General features: G+C 42.0%; 1 protein-coding gene across 1 annotated transcript in view; it reads right to left on the reverse strand.

Annotated features, from left to right (window-relative positions):
* The window catches only part of LOC134339292 (adhesion G protein-coupled receptor E2-like), a 139,776-nt gene that overhangs the window by 94,865 nt on the left and 17,552 nt on the right, over positions 1–27,359 (reverse strand). Inside the window, exon 2 of the mRNA XM_063035669.1 lies at positions 13,499–13,588. Coding sequence (XP_062891739.1) covers positions 13,499–13,588 — 90 coding nt within the window. The remainder of the gene's footprint in view (positions 1–13,498; positions 13,589–27,359) is intronic.

Consider the following 27,359-nt stretch of genomic DNA (forward strand, 5'->3'; position numbering starts at 1 on the left):
TCTTACCATTAATACTATATTCTGCCATCATATTTGACCTACCAAAATGAACCACCTCACACTTATCTGGGTTGAACTCCATCTGCCACTTCTCAGCCCAGATTTGTGTCTTATCAATGTTCCGCTGTAACCTCTGACAGCCCTCCACACTATCCACAACACCTCTAACCTTTGTGTCATCAGCATACTTACTAACCCATCCCTCCACTTCCTCAGCCAGGTCATTTATAAAAATCACGGAGAGAAGGGTTCTCAGAACAGATCCCTGAAGCACACCACTGGTTAACGACCTCCATGAAGAATATGACCCGTTTACAACCACTCTTTGCCTTCTGTGAGCAAGCCAATTCTGGATCCTCAAAGCAAGGTACCCTTGCTCCCATGCCTCCTTACTTTCTCAATGAGCCTTGCATGGGGTACCCTATCAAATGCCTTGCTGAAATCCATATACACTACACCTGCAGCTCTGCCTTCATCAGTGTGTTTAGTCACATCCTCAAAAATTTCAATCAGGCTCGTAAAGCATGATCTGCCTTTGACAAACCCATGCTGACTATTCCTAATCATATTATGCCTCTCCAAATCTTCATAAATCTTGCCTTTCAGAATCTTTTCCATCAACTTACCAACCACTGAAGTAAGACCCACTGGTCTATAATTTCCTGGGCTATCTCTACTCCCTTTCTTGAAAAAAAGAACAACATGTGCAACCCTCCAATCCTCTGGAACCTCTCCCGTCCCCATTCAGGATGCAAAATCATTGCCAGAGGCTCAGCAATCTCCACCCTTGCCTCCCACAGTAGCCTGGGATCTTGTCCAGTCCCGGCAGCTTATTCAACTTGATGCTTTCCAAAAGCTCTAGCACATCCTCTTTTTAATATGTATATGGTCAAGCTTTTCAATCTGCTGTAAGTCATCTCTACAATCGCCAAGATCCTTTTCTGCAGTGAATACTGAAGCAAAGTATTCATTAAATACCTCTGCTATCGCCTCCAGTCCCATACACACTTTTCCACTGTCATACTTGATTGGTCCTATTCTCTCATGTCTTATCCTCTTGCTCTTCACATACTTGTAGAATGCTTTGGGGTTTTCCTTAATCCTGCTCGCCAAGGCCTTATCATGGCCCCTTCTGGCTCTCCTAAGTCCTTTCTTAAGATCCTTCCTGCTAGCCTTATAATCTTATAGATCTCTATCATTACCTAGTTACTTGAACCTTTCAAACCTTTTCTTGACTAGATTTTCAACAGCCTTTATACACCATGGTTCCTGTACCCTACCATGCTTTCCGTCTCATTGGAATGTACCTATGCAGAACGCCAAGCAAATATCCCCTGAAGTTTTGCCACATTTCTGCCGTGCATATTCCTGAGAACATCTGTTCCCAATTTATACTTCCAAGTTCACATCTGTTTCCAATCTATGCTTCCAAGTTCACATATGTTCCCAATTTATGCTTCAAAGTCCTCACCCTCAACAATTTCTCCTTCGCCTCCTCCCACTTCCTTCAAACCAAAGGTGTAGTCATGGGCACTCGCATGGGTCCCAGCTATGCCTGTCTTTTCATTGGTTATGTGGAACCGTCCATATTCCAAGCCTACACTGCCATCACTTCTCAACTCTTCTTATGCTACATTGGTAACTGCATTGGTACTGCTTCTTGCACCCATGCTGAGCACATTGATTTCATCAACTTTGTTTGCAGCTTCCACCTTGCTCTCAAATTTACTTGGTCCATTTCCGGCATCTTTCTCCAGATGTCTTTGTCTTCAACTCTGGAGGCAGTCTATCTACCCACTGACTCTCACAGGTATATAGCTCCTATCTACTAATCCATCTTATCTACAGTTTAGGTGGATGAGCTCTGAAGCTTCTCCAAAATTTCTCCGCTCCACTCACTCCAATTCTGTTTCCGACTCTGACTCCGTCTAGGACATGTCCCGACTATGCTAAGACCACTTCTCCTCAAACTTGCGATGCTCCGAATTTGCATTGCACCCACATTCTAACCTGCAAGTCAATCTCACCTTTGCTCACTTCTTCATTGTTTGCAGTGATAGTTTACCACAATTTAACCACAGAAAAATGCTAATAATCAAGTACTTAGTTGTATTTCTTGCTTTATGAAAACTGCTGCCTCTCAAAAGTATCATCTGAAACCAGAAGAAGCAGGCCCTTTGGCCTACCTAGTCCATGATGATCCATTTAAACTGCCTACTCCCATTGACATGCACTGGGACCATAACCCTCTATACCCCTACTACCCATGTACCTATCCAGCTTTCTCTTATACGTTGAAATCAAGCTCATATGTACCACTTGCACTGGCAGCTTATTCCACACTCTCAGGACCTTCTGAGTGAATAAATTTCTCCTGGGTTGATGGGACTGGACAGAAAAGTTAGAGCACATATTAGATGGGCCGAATAGCCTGTTTCTGTTCTGTAGTCGCTATGACTCTGACATGTCAGATATTAAATGCTATTATATCATTTTCAATTGTTTTCCTCTTTTAGTCAGTCTCAACTTTATGATCCTTCTGGTTTAAAAAGAGGAGGAGGAGGAGATGGCGGCACGATGCAGCGTGTGTGGCCTCTCTGGTGATGATATCTGTTATCTGTCAAGTAGGATGCCGTGTACAATTCTGGTTTGATGAAGGCAGACGTGAGAGCACGGAAGAACATCCGGTGAAACTTCTGAAATGCCTGTTTCGCTGCCGCCACTATTGTGTGATCCGAAATCTCCGGAGGAGAAGGCCCTGAATTCTCGGCTTTGCTTGTTGCTCAGCGGCCAGGTTGGGGTCGAAGCACTCGGCAGAGATGGTGCTCGGTGCTCAGTCTCGGAGGGCTGGTTGGAAGCTTTCGGACGGACTCAGAGCCTGACTGTGGTCAGGTGTTTCCAGGATGCTGCATCGGCAAGTTTATGGCGCTGGAAGCTCATGGCAGGGAGAGTTTCTTCCTTCTACCGTCTGTGTGAGATGATGGGCTATTCGGACTTTGAGACTTTTTTTTACCGTGCCCATGGTCTGTTCTTTATCAAATTACAGTATTGCTTTGCACTGTTGTAACTATTATGTTATAATTATGTGTTTTGTCAGTTTTAGTCTTGGTCTGTCTTGTGTTTCTGTGATATCACAGTGGAGGAACATTGTATCATTTTTTAATGCATGCATTTCTACATGACAATAAACGAGGACTGAGTGTCCTCATAATATAAAAAATAGGACTACTGAAGTTGGTCAACAGTTTATTGATGGATAAGAGAGCAAGAAAAATGTCTAAATACTTACTAATAACACTTTTACTGTGGTAAATTGTGGCAAGTTATCACCACAATGAAGAGGCGAGCGAAAGTAAGGTTGTCTCAAGGGTTGAGCCATGTGGGTGAGATGCAAAGTCAGTGATTCTTGAAAGATCATCACTAATGCCTCCATTAGGCTCCAAAGGTAGTCATAACCGAAGGGTGGTAGTGGGGATGAGCTCCCACTGCTAAACAAATGCTCTTCATGATGTGCATCTCAAACAGCCTCTGATAACCAAATCCAACTCCTGGCCTTCACGTGTGGCATAGTTCTTATGCCCGGTGGAGCTGTTCTCACTGACAGGAGAAGGGGCAAAGGCAGGCCACTGGTGCCTTAAAACCAGTTGCCCTGGGCAGATGGGGCTTGTTAACCATGGGTGGTAGCTCATCTAGGAGAGGGAAAACTCTGATTTCAAACCTCCGCTACCTTGCATCTATACCCACTCATGGGAAAGGCTTTGGGAGTAAACCCTGAGGAAAAATCCAGAGTCGGAGTCCCGAGGGTGGCTGACTGCTGTACCCAGCACTGGCACGGCAACTCCTGCAATGCTGCTGGCACCAAACTCTATCCACTTTCGTCATTCTTTTGGACCTGTCATCAGCATGGAGAGATAGGTCCCACTGCATGGGCAACAGATGGATCTCCATAACAATTCTGCCCTGGCTTGAGCCCCAGAGAGGCCACTCACAGTGACTACCAGAGGAGCAGTACCCATGGTCGACCACGACCGACGGAGGCCACACAGAATGCCTCCATGATCTCTTCAGCCACCTCTTTCTGAACCCGGCTGTGTACACATTGTGGTCCAGGTGACGTATCTACCTTTAGAACTTCCAATTTCCCAAGAACCTCTCTCTAGTTATGGTAACTTCACATACTTGATAACCTCTGACACCAAGAACTTCCACCATACAGTTTGTGTCTTTTCTCAGTGAAGAATGATGCAAAACCCTTATTCAGTTCGTCCGCCATTTCAGGCCGAGACCCTTCATCAGGACATCCTTCAGTTAGTCCTGACGAAGGGTCTCGGCCTGAAATGTCGACTGCACCTCTTCCTAGAGATGCTGCCTGGCCTGCTGCGTTCACCAGCAACTTTTATGTGTGTTGCTTGAATTTCTAGCATCTGCAGAATTCCTGTTGTTTCCCTTTATTCCCACTCTGTTTTCTGCCGACCAATCCATGAGAGCAACTCCCCTGTAATTCCATGGGCTCTTATCTTGCTAAGCAGCCTCATGCGTGGCACCTTGTTAAAGGCCTTCTGAAAATCCAAGTACAGTACATCTACTGCATCTCCTTTGTCTACCCTGCTTGTAATTTCCTCAAAAAATTGCAGTAGGTTAGTCAGGCAGGATTTTCCTTTCAGGAAACCATCCAGGACATTTATCTACCCTCAGACCATTAAGTTTCCTGAGCACCTTCTCAGTCATAATTTTCACATAGTTTTCACATATTTCACTTCCCTGACATTTTTGAATGTTTGATATACTGCAGATGTCTTCCGCTGTGAAGACTGTTACAAAATATGCATTCAATTCCTCTGCCATCTCTGTATCTGTCATTATAATATCTTCAGCATCATTTTTTATTTGTCCTATATATACCCTCAACTCTCTTTTACACTTTATACACTTAGAAATACTTTTAGTATATTCGTTTAGTTGCCAGCTTCCTTTCATAATTCATCTTTTCCTTCCTAATGACCTTCTTAAATTCCTACTGCAAGGTTTTAAAAACTTCCCGATCCTCTATCTTCCCACTTTGGCTTCCTTGTACGCCCTCACATTTGCTCTTACTTTGGCGCTGACTTTACTTGTCAGCCACAGTAGTGTCCTTCTTCCATTCGAAAATTTCTTCTTATTTGGAATATACCTATCTTGCAGTTCCCGCATTTTTTGCGAAACTCTAGCCATTGCTGCTCTGCTATCCTTCCTGCTAGTGTCCCGTTCCAGTCAACCTTGGCCAGTTCCTCTCATGCCATTGTAATTTCCTTTATTCCACTGAAATACCAACACATTGGAATTTAGTTTCTCCTTCTCAATTTTTAAAGTGAACTCGATCATATTGTGATCACTGTTGCCTAAGGGTTCTTTAATCTTAAACTCTCTAATCACCTCTGGATCATTGCACAGCACCCAATCCAGCACAGCTGATTGCCTAGTGGGCTCAACAACAAGTTGTTCTAAAAAGCCATCCCTTAGACTTTCTACAAATTCTCTCCCTTGAGGTCCAGTACTGACCTCGTTTTCCCAATCCACTTTCATGTTAAAATCCCCAATGATTATCATGACATTGCCCTTCTGACACACTTTTTCTATCTCCGGCTGTAATTTCTGAAAATCCAAGTACAGCACATCCCGGCTGCTGTTTGGAGGCCTGAATACAACTGCCATTAGGGTCCTTTTACCCTTGCCATTTCTTAAGTCAACCCATAGAGACTCTACACTTACGAATCCTGTCATCTCTTTCCAATGAGTTAATATTATTTCTTATGCACAAAGCCACACCACACCTCTGCCTACTAACCTATCTTTCTGATGCACCGTATATCATTGGATGTTCAACAATCCTTTTGCCAAGTTTCAGAGACAGCCACAACGTCATAATTGCCAATCTGTTGCTGAATTTCAAGTCTGTCCATTTTATTCCTCATGCTGCGTGCATTCAAATACAACACTTTCAGTCCAGTATTTGTTGCTTTCTGTTTCATGCTTCTATTGCCCTGTAACTCATTCCACTGGCTGTGATTATGCCTCACCTCCTGTCAGTCCTTTCTATCATTTCCGTTGCATGCTATCTTAGATTTATTTCTGATTTCCCCTTCCTCAACTCACTGGCTCACATCCCCCTGCCAAATTAGTTTAAACCCTCCCTAATAGCTCTATTAAACCTGCCTGCTAGGATATTGGACCCCTTTGTGCTTAGGTGTAACCCGTCCTTTACGCTTCCCAATCTTCTAACTTCCCACTAATTTTTGCTCTATCATATGCCCTCTCTTTTGCTTTTATGTTGGCTTTGGCTTCTCTTGTTAGTCACAGTTGTGTCACCTTTCCTTCAGAATATTTCTTCTTCTTTGGGATGTATATATCCTGTGCCTTCTGAATTCCTTCCAGAAATTCCAGCCATTGCTGCTTTGCCATCATCCTGCTAGTGTTCTTTTCCAATCAATTGTGGCCAACTCCTCTCTCATGCCTCTGTAATTCCCTTTACACTACTGTAATATTGATATGTCTGTCTTTAGATTTTCCTTCTCAAATTGCAGGGTGAATTTGATCACTTTATGATCACTTTCCCCTTAAAGTTCTTTTACCTTAAGGTCTCTAATCAAATCTGGTTTGTTGCACAACACTCAATCAAGAATAGCTGATCCTCTAGAGGGTTCAACCATGAGTTGCTGAAAAAAATCCATCTCGTTGACCCTCTAGAAATTCCCCCTCCTTTATTTCAGCACCAACTTGTTTTTCCCAATCTACCTGCATATTGAACCACCCCACGACTATTGTAGCCTTGCCCCTTGGGCATGAATTTTCTATCTCTTCCTGTAATTTGTAAACCACATTTTTACCATGACGTCGACTGGAATATCTTCCATGATGAGGATGTCTCCAAGTTCACTGATGGAGTCACGTGCTTCATCCAGAAGTGTATCGATGATGTTGTCCCCCAAAAGTCGGTCAGGGTCTTCCCGAACCAGAAACCCTGGATCAACAGTCAGAGCGAGTAGCACTTATAGCGCGATATCGAGTTTACATCGCTGGCAATCAGCTAGAGCTCAGGAGAAGCAGCTATGATCTACGCAAAGCTATGAAAGCTGCAAAACAACAATATAGGGTCAAGATTGAGTCAAGATTCACAACGAATAGAACATGCGACTTCTGGCGAGGGCTGCATCCCATCGCAGACTTCAAAGCCAAATGTTGTGGTGCCACCAACATCGTGGCCTCTCTCCCAGATGAGCTCAATCACTTTTATGTTCGGTTCGATGTCGCTAACTCTGAGCCCCGGAGGAAAGCCACCAGTACAACCTGCAACCTGGTCATCTCTGAGGCTGAGGTACACAGATGTTCCCAACGAGTGGACAGTTGCTAGGCTGCAGGACCGGATGGCATCCAGGGAGAGTACTCAGGATGTACGCAGCACAACTGGCAGGTGTATTTACTGACATTTTTAATCTCTCCCTCTCCCAGTATAGAGTGCCCTCCTGCTTCAAATTATCCACTATTGTCCCTGTACCAAAAAAAGACCAAGGTAACATGCCTGAATGACTGGCATCCTGTCACACTCACCTCAATAATAAGCAAATAGTTTGAGAGGCTGGTCAAGGATTACATCTGCAGCTTGCTACCACCCATACTGGACCCCCTACAATTCACCTACTGACACAACCGATCGACAGATGACGTAATAGCCAGTGCTCTACATACCATCCTTACACATCTGGAGAAGAAGGATGCTTATGTGAGAATGCTGTTCTTGGACTACAGTTCAGCATTCAACACCATAGTTCCATCCAGGCTTGCTAAGAAGTGCAGCGACCTTGGCCTTGACCCTGCCCTGTGCAGCTGGATCCTGGACTTCCTGTCAGATCGCCAGCAGGTGGTAAGAGTGGGCTCCTTCACCTCCACCCCTTTGACTCTCAATACAGGAGCCTCTCAGGGCTGAGTACTGAGTCCCCTCCTTTACTCCCTGTACACCCATGACTATGTTGCCACTCACAGCTCTAATCTGCTAATTAAATTTGCCAACACTAAATTGATTGGTCTTATCTCAAACAATAATGAGGTGGCCTGCAGGCAAAAAGGCATCTCTCTGACACAGTGCTGTGGAGAAAACAAGCTGTCCCTCAATGTTGCAAAAACAACGGAACTGTTGTGGAACTGGGGCTGAGAGGGTAAACAGATTTATGTTCCTCAGTATCCATATCACCGAGGACCTCATGTGGTCTCTACACAACAGCTGTGAGGCGAAAAAGGCACAACAGCACCTCTTTCACGTCAGACGGTTGAGGAAGTTTGGTATGGGCCCCCAAATCCTAAGAACTTTCTACAGGGGCACAATTGAGAGCACCGTGACTGGCTGTATCACTGCCTGATATGGGAACTGTACCTCCCTTAATTGCAGGGCTCTGCAGGGTGTGGTGCGGACAGCCCAGCGCATCTGTAGTTCTGAACTTCCCATGATTCAGGACATTTATAAGGACAGGTGTGTGAAAAGGGCTGATATGATCATTGGGAACCCAAGTCACCCCAACCACAATCTATTCCAGATGCTACCATCCAGGAAACAGTACCGTAGCATCAAAGCCCTGATCAACAGGCTCCAAGACAGCTTCTTACACCAGGTCATCAGACTGATTAATTCATGCTGATTTGAGTGTACTCTTATATTATATTGACTGTTCTATTTATTATAAATTAATACGATTGCACATTGCACATTTAGACGGAGATGTAACGTAAAGATTTTTACTCCTCATTTATGTGAAGGATGTAAGAAATAAAGTCAATTCAATTCAATTTGAGGATGTGTGTGCAACTCCCATCAGGGTCTTTCAACCCTTGCAGTTCCTTAGCTCTATCCAGAATGATTCAACACCTTCTGACCCTGTTTGTGTACTGCTTTGGATTTCAAGCATCTGAAGACTGTCTGTGTCTGCCTTTGAAATTTAAGATAATAGATCTTTGCATTCACAGCTAAAATCCCAATGTTAAGGAAAGAAGTTCTCTTTGAAGTTTTCTTTCCCAGCTTTTGAGCTGAATTTGTCAAGAAGAAGAGAGAGTATCTGGTGTCATGGTCTTATGGTGTCATAATTAAACAAATACACACCATAATTTTTTTCAGTTTCTGACAGGAAAAAACTGAAATAGTATTTGGAGTACTGCTGGGAAATTATTTCTTCATATGTACTGAATGCCCTGTTCAGGCAAAAGATTTCTATCCTGAAGACTTAAGACTTCCAATTATTTTGCAACAAGAAAGCCACATTGGTTGTGCTTTCACAAATGTTGATGCCCTCCCTGCTGATTGTGGAATGTTCTGAGCAGACCCCTTTTGTGCTGTAAACAGCAGCAAAGCACAAATGTGCAGAGAGCTGGGGCAAGAAGTAAAAGGCTTTTGTGACACTTGAAAGAAAGTAAAGATTTTATCAAGGCAAAGTCGGCACTAATGTGTACATATATAAATTTTGATTTAAACTTTCAGTTCACAACCAAAAATGCTCTACTTTGCTGGATCCAAAAAAGGAAGGTTTCTTATATTGAACTAGAAGTAAAATCTGTAAATAAATCTCAGGGTCTAAGTACAAACGTCAAATGCCCAAATAAATAAGCAATAAATAAATGTCCAAACACACATTCCAATACTTCAGCCAGTCCAGATACCAAGGAAGAATCAAGTACTAATTAATCAACTGTGTAACAAGCATCATAGCAAACAATAAACAATTCAGAACACCACTCATATCAGACGCACCAAACTAAATCAATCCTCGCATCTGTTGGCTAATGCTTCATCTGCCAGCCATGCATTCCCACTGGTGTGTGTCTAAGCTCCAGCGTTTGTGGTATTAATATCAAGGCCATGCCACACAATGCTACTTCATCCCATTTGAACCATAATCTGTCAGGTTACATGCATTGTTTGTATCTTGTAAAGGATTCAGTTCCATGAGAATTGCCTTGGCTTCCTAACTAGAAGACAACAATCTGAGCAGATTGGAAATAATGTCTCCACCTCATTGACAACCAACACTCATGCAGCTCAGGGATGTGTGCTTAGCCCTCTGCTCTACTCTCTCTCCACTCGTGACTGTGTGGCTAGGCACAGCTCAAATGCCATCTATAAATTTGATGATGATACAACTATTGTTGGTAGGATCCCAGATGGTGACGAAAAGGCATAGCAAAGTGAGGTAGATCAGCTAGTTGAGTGTTGTTGCAGTAACAACCTTGTACACATCAGGAAGACCAAAGAACTGATTGAAGACTTCAGACAGAGTAAGATGAAGGAACACACACCAGTCCTCAAAGAGGGTCAGAAGTGGAGAATCTGATCTCTTTCCAGTTCCTGGCTGTCAATATCTCCAAGAACCTAGTCTGGTCTCATAGAATATGGCGAGAAGGTACGATGAGTTTGAGCGGGATCAGCCATGATGTAATGGTGAAGCAGACTAGATGGGCTGAATGGCCTTATTCTGCTTCTATGTCTTATGGTCTTATATCCACGCAGTTATAAAGAAGGCAAGACAGTGATTATATTTCAGAAGGATTTTGAAGAGGTTTGGTATGTCACCAAAAACTCTTGCAAATTTCTACAGTTGTACCATGGAGAGCATTCTAACTGGCTGCATCACCATCTGTGATGGGCATGAGGAGCTACTACACAGGATCAAAGTAAGCTGCAGCAAGTTCTAAAATTAGTCAGCTCCATCACAGACACTAACCCACATAATATCCAGGACTTCTTCAAGTAGAGATGCCTTAGAAAGACAGTGTCCATCATTGTAGACCCCCACCACCCAGGACATGCCTCTTCTCATTGTTACCATCAGGGAGGAGGTACAGACACACACTCAGTGATTCAGGAACAGCTTCTTTCTCTCTGCCATTCGATTTCTGAATGAACATTGAGCACATGAACACTACCTCACCACTTTTTTATTTCCAATTTTTTGTACTACTTATTTAATTTAACTATATTATATATTTTGAACAGCTGTTCTATACTATTATCATGTATTGCTTTGTACTGCTCCCACTAAGTTAACAAATTTCATGACATATGCTGGTGATATTAAACCTGATTCTGATTCTGATTTTGAAAAATCTGCCATCAGTTCTCATGTGATTGAATTACTTGATTCAACAGATAGAAATCACCTCTTAGTTTTTGTTCCTAGAGACAGAAAAGTCCACAACAGGATTAGAGCAGATGAATAAAGGCAATCTTATTAACCTCCCATGAGTAGAGAGTTCAAGGTCTGGAGGGAATATGAAGAAAAACTGAATCAATTGGAGATTTGATTTAAATCGCCAGGGAAAATGGGGGAACAAGACTTGTATATGGGCCATTGGCACAGACATTCAGACATTGCAGCAACATTGAAATAGTTGCAGGAGGCTTGATTTTTGAGTACTCCCACTTTATACCTGAAAAGAACAACAAGACGTCTTCTGACCGATCCATGCTAAGGTCAAGGGAAAACTTCGGAATGTGTCAAAAAGTAAAGCACTAAATATCAAAAATATGAGTGTTATTACTCACCTGTGCAGTTTTCCTGCTCTGTGAAGTTACTTTTTTGGTTAAAGTTCATATATCCTTCTTTACATTTACAATAGAAGCTTCCCTCTGTGTTGTAACAAACAGAATTCGCACCACATAAAGCTTCTACAAAACCGTCACTGTTCCCTCCAGAGCGCTCATTTTCATCCGAATTGAAGAGAAAATGATTCAAGGTTTCATAAAAGCTCAAAAATGTTTGAATTAGGAGCAAATGTCAGCCAGCTGTCATACTCCTTCACTGATCATGCCTGATCCTATCCCTTCTCATGCAACAACTTCCCAGATATATTTAGGACCACAGGGTCTAATGAAAGGAGGGAACTGAACAAACTCAGTACTTGTGGAAAATGGTATTAAAAATATTGAAAGGATTAAATACTTCTAAATTCCAAGGGCCCAGTAGACTGCATTGCAAGTACTTTAGGAAGTGACACTAAAGTTGTTCAATGTATTGGTGATCACTTTCCAGCTTTGTTTAGTTCTGGAACAGTTCCAGTTAACAAGAGCAAATGTAACCCTAGCATTTACAAACGTTGCCAAGATAAAGCAGGAACTCATAGACCATTTAGGCTGACATCAATGACAGGGCACTTGAAGAATGACTAAACTGGACAAACTCAATGGGGATCTGTAAAAAATGAGAATGCATAAGGGAGAACCAGTAGATGTGGTCTATTTAAACTTCCAGAAAGCTGTTGCTAATATCCCACAAAAATTAAGTCAACATGGGATGATGGCAAGGTGCTGACCTAGTTAAAAAAATATTTGGCCCACAAGAAACAGAAATAAACATGGTTTCTTCTGAGTGGCAGTCACTGGGTTAAGTACCACAGGAATCATTGTTGGAACCGTAGTTGCTTACCATAAATTAATGATTTGGATGAAGGAATTAATAGTACTTTCTCTTGTTTTACAGATAACACAAAGCTGGGTGGGAATATCAGCCTAGAGGATACAGAAGACTCAAGGTTCATTAACAGGAAGAGGGAGTGCCTAGATACTAGGCTGATGCAGAACAATATGAATAATTTGAGGTTATCCACTTTGGAGCCAATATATCAGGAAGGCAGATTATCTGAATGGTGGAAAAGAACATTTACAACAGGACCTGGATGTCTTCATGCAGATGCAGCAGGTGATAGGTCAAAAAATGGTCTGTTCACATTTGTTACAGAGAATTCGAGTATTAAAAGTTGAGATGTGTAGAACCGTAATGAGCCTGCACCTGGAGTATCGTGTACAGATCTGGTCTCCTTATCTGAGGAAGGATGTTCTAACTATGAAAATAATTCACCAAAGGTCCACTGGACAGATTCCTAACATGACAGGGCTGATGCCTGGTGAGTTGTATCAATTAGTGACATACTCACCAGAGTTTAGAAGAATGGGAATACTAACAGGACTGGGAGATAAGGCACAGTTTGAATGTTCCTGATGGCTAAGCAGTCTAGGAACAGGAGTCATCGTATAATAATGTATTTATTTAAGACAGGGAGGAAGAGAGATTTCTGCTCTGAGAGAATGCTGAATCTGGGAAATGCCCTGCTGCAGAAACAAGTTGAAGCCTAAACATGAAATATATTCCAGAAGTTAGATTTTTTTAGGGCTGTGGGGATCAAGAGGAGAGGAAGCAGGAACGAGGCACTGAAAGTGAATGATAGGTCATGATCATATTGATTGGCAGATCTGACTTACATTCCTGCTTCAGTGTTTCTGTGATATCTGTCCCAAAATCACTGTGTAGATGTATGTGTTTGGACACCACAGCCTCCCATTCATTTCAGAATCAGGAGATTCTTTAGTTGTGAATGGCCCAGGAAAATAAGTTGTTTATTTCTTTTTCTGGGCTTTGGCTGACAGGTGCAGGGAGAATGAACAGTAAAGAGATTCTTTGAGTGAAAATGTTGTATTCTGACTCACCAACACAGCTATTAGTATTACTCTGTTGAATGTATCCATTCGGACACTGATTGGGTACAACTTGAACCCTTACGTGACTGAAGGAAATCACTAAAAGAAACCAGAAAAAACTTGGTAAGAGTCCATTTCATACTTCATTCCACTCCTACAGAACTACAAGGAAGGAAAGGAAACATAGTTAATGCTTTACCAATTGACTAAATTTAGAGAAAAGCTCTGTGACTCTGCAAAGATGTGATCAATAAAATTACTTAGAGCTGTTCGATGCCTGATTCCTTGGGAATTAATCGTAATGAGTTCATCAGGTGCATGGCATGCCAGCATCTTCATGAAGGTTTTCCAGCATGTTGCTGGAACTCAAGGGACTGAATGATGGAAAGAGATTGAGCAGGATGGGATTTTATTCTTTGGGGAGTAAGAGAATGAAGGGTCTTATTGCCAAGGTGCAGAAAATCATGAAAGTTATAGATAGGATTAATGTATATAAGTTATTTTTCACAGAACTGGGGAATCAAGTTCAGGTGACATAGGACTGGGGTGTGAGGGGAGATATTTAAGAACTTAAGGGGCAACTTCCTCACAGAGTCCATGTGTGAAATGAGCTGCCAGAGGAAGTGGTTGAGGCAGGTACTTTAACAACAGTTAAGAGGTGCTTGGGCAGGTGTATGGACAAGAAAGGTTTACAATGATATGGGCTAACCACAGGCCAATTGGTGGCATGTTGACATAAACCAGCTAGGCTGAATAAGATCACAACCATAGTATTCCCCTGAACATCACATTTGACCTTGAATGGGAAGTATAGCCACAGTCATTCAGCAATGGTTTAACCTCCTGGAAATTCTACTAACTGCATCAATGACAAAACCCAATTTCAAATGACTGAACCAATTCACCAACAGCTTTTCAAGAATATTTAGCTATCGTTATATATTCCAGCATTGCTGGCAATACCTGAAGCCTGAAATATTTACACTGTAAAATTGATTCGATGTCTGTGGCCATAAGGTTTCTTTGCCTCAGTGAGCAAAGGAGAGGTTTGGAATAACATGCAGTTTCAAGGGTAGAAAAGTATTCGAGGCTACTGAAATAGCCTGAAACAATGATAAATACATTAAAATAGAGCCAACTTTTGTTTCTTTAATCTACCACTGGATAACTCAAAGTGCCTGTTGAGTTTGTAAGGTCGATGTTGTACACAAAAAACTTATCCAAACAGCAGAATAGTGTGCATAGAACATAGAACAGTATAGCACAGGTCCTTAGGCCCAGGGTTCGGCCAAACCAATTAAAGTAGTGATTAGAGTAGTAAAGTAGCCAACCAAACTAATCCCTTCTGTTTGCACAATGTCCATATCATTCCATTTCCTTCACATTCATGTGTCAATCTAAATTTATCTTAAAAGACTTTAACATATCTGCCTCTACCACTACCCCATGCAGTGCATTGCCAACATGCTCCACTCTCTGTGTAAAAAACTAGCCCTTACACCTCCTTTGAAATTATTCCCTTTCACCTTTAATGAATACCCTCTGGTCTTAGACATTTCAACCCTGAGAAAAAGATACCATCTGTCAACTCTATCTACGTCTCCTGTAATCTTATAGACTTCTATGTGATCTCCCCACAGCCTCTGCACCCTCTCTAAAGCCTTGACATCCTTCCTATAATGGGGTGACCAGAACTCTATGCAATACTCCAGATGTGGCCTAACTGGAGTTTTATGAAGAGCTTTATATACACTGAGGAATGGACAGTCAACGTTTCTGTTTGTGACCCTTCATCTGAGTCCAAATCGAAAGCTTTCAAACTAAAATGTTGATTGCCCATTTTCTCCACAAATGCTGCATGACTTACTAAATTCCTCCAGTGTTTTCTATGTTGCTCCATATTCCTGCATCTGTAGCTCCTGTGTCCCATGTAGAGTGATTGGTAAATCACTGAAAGAATAATCTTGAGTATGGACAAAAAAAAATCGCATCTTTGTAGGTGGAGTTGAAAAAACATGAGTTCTGGAAAAGGTGGTCATGAGGCTACTTAACCATAATGGTAAAGACTTAGCCATTTCACTGACATTCTTCAGAAAAGGAAATCTGTCCCTCTTACCTGGGTTGGCCCTTTCTGACCCCAAATCCTCTGTTATATGGACAACTCTTAGATGCCTCCCAAATTCAGGGGCAAATCATGATGAAAAATAGATATTGACTATCCAGTGACATCCAATTGATTTGTAAGTAGTAGAAAAATAGACATTCAAGATGAGGTAGTAAAATAGATTAGACATTGGCTTTGTGCGAGAAGCCAGAGAGTGCTAGTACATACAGTAATTGCCTCTCTGACTGGAGGCCAGTGGCTAGTGGAGTGCTGCAAGGACTGGTGCTGGCTCCATTGTTTGTTTATCATCAATGATCTGGATGATAAGGTGGTTAACTGGATCAGCAAATTTGTGGACAACACCAAGACTGAGGGTGCAGTGGACAGTGAGGAAGATTATCAGAACTTGTAGTGAGATCTGGATCAGCTGGCAAAATAGGCTGAAAAATGGCAAGTCGAATTTACTCCAGACAAGTGTGAAGTGTTGCAATTCAGCTATGTAGAACAGTTTATGTTTAAAGCCTTCCCCGGTCATACCCCCTAACACTTCCTCCTCTATACTGACAATTGCACTGGCGCTGTTTTGTGCACCTAGGCTGTGCTCGCCAATTTCATCAATTTGCTCTAACTTCCATCCTGCCCTTCAATTCACTTGGGCCATCTCTGACACCTCCCTCCCCTTTCTTGATCTCTCTGTCTCCATCTCTGGAATCAAAATATCAACTGACATCTTTTATAAATTTATTGACTCCCATGGTTATCTTGACTATAATTTTTCTCACACTGTCTCCTGTAAAAATACTATTCTCGTCTCAGTTTCTTCGCTTCGGCCTCATTTGTTCCCAGGATGTGGCTTTCCATTCCAGGACATCTGAGATCCCCTCCTTCATTAAAAATTGGGGTTTCACTCCCTTTGCTATTGATGCTGCCCTCACTTGCACCTTGTCCATTTTCCACACATCTGTGTTCATTACATCTTTCTGGTGTTGTAAAGGTGACAGAGACTACCCTTGTCCTTACCTACTGCTCCATCAGCCTCCACATCCAACACATTATCTTTTGCAACTTCTAGCATCTTCAAAGGGACCCCATCACTAAATATATCTTTACCTTCCACACTTCACTTTCCACAGGGATTGTTCCCTCTGCGATTCTCTTGCCCATTCGTTCCTTCCCACTAATCTCTTTCCAGGACCTTATCCATGCAAGAGGTCTAAGTGCTACCCCTGCCCATACACCTCTTCCCTCACCTCCATTCAGGACCCCAAATAGCCCACCCAGGTGAGGTAACAGTTCTTCCATGAATCTACTGGGGTCGTCTATGGTGTCCAGTGCTTCCAATACGGCTTCTTTTATGTTGGTGAGACCCTTCTCGATCGATTCTCAAGATCAATAACTTTGAATTTAAGGAGTTGGAGTTGTTTAGTAGTCGAAGCTAGATTCTTCTCTAAGACCTCAACTTTTGTATCCGTCTTCTGAGATTTAGTATCCAGTTCAGAAATTTTAGCATCGTGTTTTTGAACATCAGAGCTCAAGGAATTCAAAGAATCCATGATTGATTTTAAATCTTCATTGAGGCTTTGGCGATGTTGTTCAAATTGAGCAGTTAAACTTTCAGATAATTTTATCCGATGCTACTCAAACATTTCCTCCATAACTTCGTAAGTTAATTCCGTTTGTTTGGAATCACCTTTCTTCTTTGCTCCTTTTCCATCAGCGTCTTTCCCAACTTTGGTTCCAGATCTCGTACTCATTTCTTTAAGCTCGAGAGTTACAGTTTACAAAAGGAAATCAATGAATCAGTAAATCAAAAGGATAAAGTAAATCTTCTGGTGTACTTAAAGTTGATTAGATCAAGGAGATCATAGGTTAAAAAAAAGATAACGGGAATGGAGCGAAGCCAAAGAGACGACCTCACTCCATGAGCGCTCCCTGCAGAATCCCCTATGTTGGTGAGACCCTTTGTAAATCGGAGGACCTCTTTGTCCAGTACCTCTGCACTATACCCCAGAAGCAGGACTTGCCAGTGTCCTAACATTTTAATTCTGATTCCCCTTCCCTTTCCAATATGTGAATCCATGCGTCCTCTTGTGCCAAGATGAGGCCACCCTCAGGGTGGATGAGCACACCTTATATTCTGCCTGGGTACCCTCCAACTTGATGGTACGAATATCGATTTCTCCTACCGATGAACAAAAATTCTCCCCCCCACCTTCTATTCCCCACTCTGACTGTTTACTTCTTCTCACCTGTCTAATACTTCTCCCTGGATTCCCTCCCACTTCCCTTTCTCCTATTGTTCACTTACCACCCCTATCTCTTCTCCAGCCTTTGGCCTTTCCCACCAGCTGGCTTCACCTATCACATTCTTACAATCCTCTTTCCCCTCTCCCCACCTAATTCAAGCACCTCACCCCTTCCCTCTCAGTTCTGCAGAGGGGTCTTGGCCCAAAATGTCAAACTTTTCCATAAATGCTGTCTAAGCTACCGAGTTCCTTACAAACAAGAGAAAATCTGCAGATGCTGGTAATCCAAACAACACACACAAAATGCTGGAGGAACTCAAAAGGCCAGGCAGCATCTATGAAAAAGAGTATAGCTGACCTCCTCCCACCATGTTACTTGTATTACAAACCCATGGACCCTCACAGCTACCTGGAGTACACCTTCTCCCATCCCTTCTCTGAATTCCTCTGTCTCTGCAGCATCCACCCTCAGGATGAAGCTTTTCATTCCAGAACGAAAGAGATGTCCTCCTTCTTCAAAGAAAAGGGCTTCCCTTTCTCCACCATCAATTCTGCCCTCAACTGCACCTCTTCCATTTCACGCAGGCCTGCACTCACCCCATCCTCCTGCCAACTGCACCTCTTCCATTTCACACACGCCTCCTCTCACCCCATCCTCCTGCCAATCTACCAAAAGGTGTCCTTTTGTCCTCACTGACTACCCCACCAGCCTCCATGTCTATCACGTAATCCTCCGCAATTTCCGCCATCTCTAATGGGATCACAGTACCAAGCCCATCTTTCCCTCCACCCCACTTTCTAGTTTCCATAGGGTTCACTCCTTACAAGACTCCCTTGTCCATTTGTTCCTCCCCACTGATCTCCCTCCTGTCACTTATCCTTGCAAGTGGAACAAGTGCTACACCTGCCCCTACACTTTCTCACTCACTAATATTCAGGGCCCTAAACAGTCCTTCCAGGTGAGACGACACTTCACTTGTGAGTATTTTGGGGTCATTTACTGTGTTTGGTGCTCACGGTGTGGCCTCCTGTATGTCACGACCCAACTTACATCGGTGGTGCGCAAGTGGAACAGATCAAAAGCTTTAAGTTCCTCGGGGTCAATATCACAAATGACCTGACTTGGTCCAACCAAGCAGAGTCCACTGCCAAGAAGGCCCACCAGCGCCTTTACTTCCTGAGAAAGCTAAAGAAATTTGGCCTGTCCCCTAAAACCCTCACTAATTTTTATAGACGCACCGTAGAAAGCATTCTTCTAGGGTGCATCACAACCTCGTATGGAAGTTGTCCTGTTCAAGACCAGAAGAAGCTGCAGAAGATCGTGAACACAGCGCAGCACATCACACAAACCAATCTTCCGTCCGTGGACTCACTTTACACCGCACGCTGTAGGAGCAGTGCTGCCAGGGTAATCAAGGACACGACCCACCCTGCCAACACACTTTTCGTCCCTCTTCCCTCTGGGAGAAGGCTCAGGAGATTGAAGACTCGTACGGCCAGATTTGGGAACAGCTTCTTTCCAACTGTGATAAGACTGCTGAACAGATCCTGACTCGGATCTGGGCCGTACCCTCCAAATATCTGGACCTGCCTCTTGGTTATTTTACACTACCTTACTTTCCATTTTCTATTTTCTATTTATGATTTATAATTTAAATTTTCAATATTTACTATCGATTTGTACTCCAGGGAGTGGGAAACGCAGAATCAAATATCGCTGTGATGATTGTATGTTCTAGTATCAATTGTTTGGCGATAATAAAGTATAAAGTATAAAGTAAGTATCATTGAGACCTGATGTAGATTGGGAGACGTTCCGTCCACCAGACAAATCAGGATCTCAGAGCGGCTGCCCATTGTAATTCCACTCTCCATTCCCATTCTGCTCTGTCTATCCATGGCCTCCTCCTTTGTCATGATGAGGCCCACTTAGGTTGGAGGAACAACACTTTATATTCTGTACCCTCCAAAATGATGGCCTGAACATCGATTTCTCGAACTTTCGGTAATGCCTCCCCTCTCCTCTTTCACTATTCCCCATTCCTTTTTCCTCTCTTACCTTATCTCCTTGCCTGCCCATCTCCTCCCTCTGGTGCTCCTCTCCTCTTTTCTTTCTTCCATGGCCTTCTGTCCTCTTTTATCAGACACCCCTTTCTCCAGCCCTGTATCTCTTTCAACAATCAACTTCCCAGCACTTTACTTCATCCCTTCTCCTTCAGTTTGTGTTTCTCTCTCCCCTTCCCCCACTTTTTAGAATCTACTCCTCAGCTTTTTTTCTTCAGTCCTGCTGAAGGGTTTTGGCCTGAAGTGTCAACTGTACTCTCTTTCATAAAAGTTGCCTGATCTGCTGAGTTCCTCCAGCATATTGTGTGTGTGGCTGAGTTCCTCCAACATTTTATGTGTGTTGCTTTTTCCACTGAGGTTCAGTGGGACTACAACTAGAGGTCATGGGTTAAGGGTGAAAGGTGAAATGGTTAAGGGGAACATGAGCGGAAACGTCTTCATTCGGAGGGTGGTAGGAGAGTGGAACGAGCTGCTGGAGCAAGTGGTACATATGAGCACAAGTTCAACATTTAAGTGAAGTTTGGATGGTATGGGGATGTGAGGAGTATGGAGGGTTAAGTATTGTTAACAGTTTTTGGTCCCATATCTCAGAAAGGATGCGTTGTCATTGGAGGGAGTCCAGATGAGGTTTACGAAGATGATTCCAGGAATGAAAAGGTTAACATATGAGGAGTGTTTGGCAGCTTTAGGACTGTACTCACTGGAATTTCGAAGAATTAGGGGGGAACCTCATTGAAACTGACTGGATGTTGAAAGGACTAGATTGGGTGGATATGGAGAAGATGTTTCCTATGGTGTGGTATTGAGAACTAGAGGGTATAGCCTCAAAATTGAGGGGTAACCCTTCAGAAGTGAGGTAAGAAGAATTTTTTTTAGCCAGTGAGTAGTAAATCTGTGGAATGCTCTGCCACAGACTGTGGTGGAGGCCCAGCCTGTGCGTATATTTAAGGTAGAAGTTGATCATTTCCTGATTGCTTAGGGCATCAAAGGATATGACAAAAAGGCAGTTATTTGGGGTTGAGTGGGATCTGGGATCAGCCATGATGGAATGGCTAAATGGCCTAATTCTGCTCCTATATCTTATGGTCTGGGTGCAGATCAATTGTGTGTAGGCAGTTCAAATAGTTCGGCACAGACTATTTGGTCGGAAGGGCTTGTTTCTGTAACGTAACTTTCCCCGACTATGAGTCTAAAGGCTGCACAATTCATCAATGCCTGCTGATTCTCTTTAGAGAGGGAAAGAGCAAAGAGCAAAGAGCACAGAACAGGAACAGGCCATTTAGAAACATAGAAAATCTACAGCACAGTACAGGCCCTGCAGCCCACAAAGTTGTGCTGAACATGTCCTTTCTTGCGAAATTACTTAGGGTTACCCATAGCCCTGTATTTTTCTGAGCTGCGTATGCCTGTCCAGGAGTCTCTTAAAAGACACTATCATATCTGCCTCCACCACCATTGCCGGCAGCCCATTGCACACACTCACTACTCTCTGCGTAAAAAACTTACCCCCAACATCTCCACTGTGCCTTCTTCCAAGCACCTTAAAACTGCCCCTCTCGTGCTAGCCATTTCGGCCCTGGGAAAAAGCCTCTGACTATCCACACGATCAATGCCTCTCATCATCTTATACACCTCTATCAGGTCACCTCTCATCCTCTGTCACACCAAGGAGAAAAGGCCGAGTTCACTCAACTGATTCTCATAAGGCGTGCTCCCCAATCCAGGCAACATCTTTGTAAATCTCCTCTGCACCCTTTCTTGGTTTCCACAATTTGGCTCACAATGTTGCTCAAAAGCAAATCAAAGCACCCAAATACTAATCCTTCCTACCTACTCCAAGACCATATCCCTCTTCCTTACACCTATGTGCCTACCTAAATGTCTCTTAAAAACCTTCAATATATTTGCCTCTACCACTATACCAGGCAGTGCATTATGGACATCCAGCTCCCTGATTAAAAAATTTACCCCTCATATCCACATTGAACCTACCCCTTCTCACCTTCAATGCATGCCCTCTGGTATTAGACATTTCAACCCTGGAAAACAGATACTCTGTGTCCACTCTATCTATCCCTCTCAGACACTTGTTAACCTCTTTCTGTCATGGTCCCGTGTGGCAATTCCCCACCTTCCTATTACCTCAGTAATTAAGCCTCAATCCCCTCATCTAATTTCCAATCATTCCCAGTTCCACTAATTGCACACACCTGCCTTCTATCAGTAAATGCAGGATAAAAACCCTGTAATCACAACAAGGAGCTGCCAGTTTGTTGGTTGACTCTTGTATGAGTAACCTGGTTTCATGGTTCTTTAGGACTATCAGTTCTAAGTTCTGCATTGTTTTCCTGGATTCTCTACGTGAACCTTTGTCTCTATGTAATGACTCACCTGGATACCTATTCCATGCTCGTGCCTGTGCTAATGCCTCTCGATCCTGCCTCTGTGCCTGTGTCCAGCACTTGGGTTCCCCTACAGCTATGGCCTTGCAACTCTTTCAGATCTCCCCTCAGCCTTCTAAATTCCAGTGAGTACAGACCCAGAGCTATCACACATTCCTCATATGATAACTTTTTATTCCCGGAATCATCTTTGTGAACTGCCTCTGGATGCTCTCTAATGTCAGCACATCTTACCTTTGATGAGGAACTCAAAACTGTTCACAATACTCAAGGTGAAGCCTCACCAGTGCCTTATAAAGCATCAGCATTACATCCCTGCTCAGGTATTCAAGACTTTTTGTAATACATGCTAACATTGCATTTGCCTACTTCACCACCAATTCATCTTGCAAGTTAATCTTTAGGGTGTTCTGCAAAGGGACTTCCAAGTCTCTTTGCATCTCAGATTTTTGGACTTTCTCCCAGTTTAGAAAATAGCATGCACATTTATTTCTACTACCAAAGTGTATGACATTGTATTTCATTTGCCACTTTCTTGCCCATTCTCCTAATCTGTCTAAATCCTTCTGCTGCCTACCTGTTTCCTCAACACTACTTGCCGCTCCACCTTAGGGGACCCAACACTTCTTCGTCCTTGACCTCTAAACATACTAATGCATTTATACATGCAGCACTGACCTCCAGGTCCTCCATATCCTTTTCCTTGGTAAATACGGAAGCAAACTACTCAATAAGTGCCTCGCTCACATTCCCTGCATCCAATCAAAAGAGCTTTTGGAGATAATCCTAATTAAAGTAATGAAACCGGTGGTTACCTCTGTTTAATGTACAATAATCCATGAGTAATAAACAGTGAGGTTGGTAGAGTTTGATAAGCTCCCTTAGACCATGGGACCACAAGACATAGGAGCAGAATTAGGCCATTTAGACATTCAGTCTGCTCAGCCATTCCATCATGGATAATCCTGGATCCCATTCAACCCCATACACCTCTATTCTTGCCATATCCTTTAATGCCCTGACCGATCAGGAAATGATCGACTTCATCTTAAATATTTCCATGGTCTTGGTCTCCACCACAGGGCATTCCACAGATTTACTACTCTCTGGCTAATAAAATTCCTCCTTACAGAGACAACACAAAGAATACTCAAGGTGAGTTACGTAAAAACAGATCTACTTTCCAGTGAAAGAGAGAAAATAGGACTTAGAACAGTACAGCACAGTACAGGCCGAATCTTTTAAGTCTCTCCAAGTCACGTAGCTCTCCATAATTTTTATTTATGTACTTATCTGAGAATTTCTTTGACATCCCTAATATATCTGCCTCCACCACTACCATAGGCAGTTACACGCTTTCTAAACCAAACTCTAACCTCTGACAAAACCCCAGATTCTTTCCTCCAATGATCTTAAATGTATGTCCTCCTGTGTTCATTATTGCTACCCACGGAAAAATTCTCTGGCTGTCCACTCTATCTATGCTTCTAATCATCTTATATATCTCTATTGAATCTCATCTCATTCTCCATCACTCCAAATCCTAGCTCATTGAACTATTGCCCATAAGACATGTTCTCTAACATAGGCAACATCCTGGTATATCTCCTCAGCGTCTTTCCTAAAGCTTCCATATTCTTTTTATAATGATTGACCAGCAGTGAACACAATATTCCAAGTCTGTTTTAACCAGAGTTTTATATTGCTGCAACATGAATTCCATAACGCATTAAGACCATGAGACAGAGCAGCCGAATTAGGTTATTTGACCCATTGAATCTACTCTGCCATTCACTCATGGCCAATCCTTTTTCTCCTCCTCAGCCCCACTCCCTGGCCTTTGATGTCATGTCCAATCAAGAACCTATCAAGCTCTATCCTAAATACATGCAACAACCTGACCACCACAGCTGCCTGTGGTAATAAATTTAACAATTTCACCACCATCTGTCTAAAGAAATTTCTCCACATTTTTGTTTTAAATGGAGGCACCTCTGCATTGAGGCTGTGCCCTCTTGTCCTGTACTCCACCACCGTGGGAAACATCCTTTCCACATCTACTCTGTTTAGGCCTTTCAACATTTAAAGATGTTTCAAGAGCTGCGAGACCAACAGCTGCCAGATGTTTCTCATGCATAAACCCTTTCATTCCTGGAATTATTCTTGTGAATTTTCTCTGAACCCTCTCCAATGTCAGAATATCCTTCCTAAAATAAGGAGCCCAAAACTGCACACAATACTCTAAGTGTGGTCTCACGAGTGCCTTACAGAGCCTCAACATCGCATCCTTGCTGTTATATTCAATACCCCTAGAAATGAATGCCAACATTGCATTTGCCGCCTTCACCACCGATTCACCTGGAGGTTAACCTTCAGGGTATCCTGCACAAGCATTCCAAGTCCCTTTGCATCTCCCCATCTAAATAATAGTCAACCCATCTAAATAATAGTCTGCCTGTGTATTTCTTTCACCACTTTCCAACATAGTATTTCATTTGCCACTTCTTTGCCCATACACCTAAACTATCTAAGGCTCTCTGCAAGCTCTCTGTTTCCTCAACACTACCCGCTCCTCCACCTATCTTTGTATCATCAGCAAATTTAGCCACCAGTGAGTCTTACTTCAGTGGTTGGTAAGCTGACAGAGAAGATCATGAGAGGCAGGATTTATGAACATTTGGAGGGGTATAATATGATTAGGAATAGTCAGAATGGCTTTGTCAAAGGCAAGTCGTGCCTTACGAGCCTGATAGAATTTTTTGAGGATGTGATAGTCGTATGGGCCCTATGGACCACTTTAAATTGTAGGAGAAAGTGGCAAGCAGATAACGATGAAGTGTTAACCAATTTAAAAATTTGATTCCAAGTTTCCTCCGAAATTGAGGTCTGTAAATCTTGTTCCCAAAGATATTTAATTTTATTTAAAGGAACACTTCTTATTCCCAGCAGCATATTATAAATATTAGATATAGATCCATTATAAAAAGGTTTCAAATTAAAGATTACATCTTGTAGATTCTTACCGGGACTTTTAGGAAATGTACTTATTTGGGATCGTAAAAAATCTCTTATTTGTAGGTATCGAGAAAAATGAGTTTTGGGTAAACTATATTTAGTTGACAGTTGTTCAAATGCCCAAAAACTTCCCTCTACAAACAAGTACTGAAAGCATTTAATACCTAATCTATCCCATTTTTTAAAAGCCACATCACTCAGAGGATTTTAAAAAATAATTAGAAAAAATGGGACTCGTAAGAGGAAATTTCAATAATCCAAAGTATTTTTGGAATTGTATCCAAATTCTCACAGTGTGCTTAACTACCAGATTATCAGTTAACTTACTCAGAGACATAGGGAGTGAGGATCCAAGAAGGGAAATAATAGAGAATTTATTAACAGAGTTAGCTTTTAAAAAAATGCACGTTGGGCAATCCTCAGGATTTATGTAATATAACCAGGATGTAAGATTTCTTATATTAACTGCCCAATAATAAAATCTAAAGTTTGGTTAGGCTAATCTTCCATTCTTTTTATCTTTCTGAAGATGAATTTTGTTTAATCTGGAATGCTTATTCTTCCAGATATAAGAAGATATAATAGAGTCAAAGAAATCAAAAAAGGATTTAGGAATAAAAACTGGCAATGCCTGAAAAAGATAGATAAATTTAGGTAATATATTCATTTTGATAGAGTTGATTCGACCAATCAGCGATAACGAAAGAGGCGACCAATTTGATAGTATCCTTTTTATGTGATTCAATAGGGTAAGAAAATTTTCTTTAAATAGACACTTACAGTTTTTAGTGATTGTTACACCTAAGTAGGTAAATTGGTTTCTTACAATTTTAAAAGGAAGTTTAGAATTTGTTGGTATCAAATTGTTCAAAGGAAAAAGTTCACTTTTATATAGGTTTAATTTATAACCTGAGAACTGGCTAAAACAGGAGAGTAAAGAAAGCACATGAGGTAATGAAGTCTCAACATTAGAAATAAATAGCAGCAGATCATCAGCAGACAGCAAGACTTTATGAATAGTGTCTCTCCTTAAAATACCAGTGATATCATTAGATTCTCAAAAGGCAATGGCTAAGGGTTCTAAGGTCAGATCAAATAGCAGAGAGCTCAATGGACAGCCTTGTCTAGTGCCACGTTGAAGCTTGAATGGTTTGGAATTATGAGAGTTAGTGATAACCCTAGCGGAAGGAGCTGAATAAACTAATTTAATCCATTGAATGAAAACCGGTCCAAAATTGAACTTTTCTAAAGTTTTAAATAAATAATTCTATTAAACCCTGTCGAAAGCTTTCTCAGCATCTAGGGATACCACACATTCCGATATCATATTAGAGGGAGAATAAATAACATTTAGTAACTGACTAATATTAACGTGAGAATATCGATTTTTGACAAATCCAGTTTGATTATCAGAAAGGACAGATGGTAAAATATTTTCAATCCTATGGGCCAAAACTTTTGATAGGATCTTAGTATCAACATTAAGTAAAGAGATCTTTGTATCATCAGCAAATTTAGCCACCAGTGAGTCTTACTTCAGTGGTTGGTAAGCTGACAGAGTAAAGAGTTCTTTTTAAGAATAAGAGAACTGGAAGCCTCATAATAAGATTGAAGGTGTCTGCCTGACTTAAAAGAATCCAAAAAAGCTGAACATAAATGAGGTATAAGCAGTAAGGAAAAGGACTTGTAAAATTCTCCAGAAAATCCGTATGGACCCGGAGCTTTCCTCAAATGTAAGGAGCGCACAACCTCGACAATTTCCTCAAAAGAAATAGGTTGTTCCAACAACTTTCTGTTGTCGGCAGAAATTGTTGGAATGTTTGGTTGATCTAAAAAAAATTTCATTACAGTGTTATCCTTGGAAGGTTCAGAACTATAAAGTTAAGAGTAAAATTCTCTGGAAGTATCATTTATTTCTAAGTAATCAGTTGTCCTATTACCATTAGCTTTGCGTATTTCTTTAATCTGTTGTTTAGCTATAAAGGTTTTAATTTCATCAGCCAATAATTTACCTGTTTTATCTCCATGAATATAAAATT

Source organism: Mobula hypostoma, chromosome 29 (genome assembly GCF_963921235.1).
Source record: "Mobula hypostoma chromosome 29, sMobHyp1.1, whole genome shotgun sequence".
NCBI lineage: Eukaryota > Metazoa > Chordata > Chondrichthyes > Myliobatiformes > Myliobatidae > Mobula > Mobula hypostoma.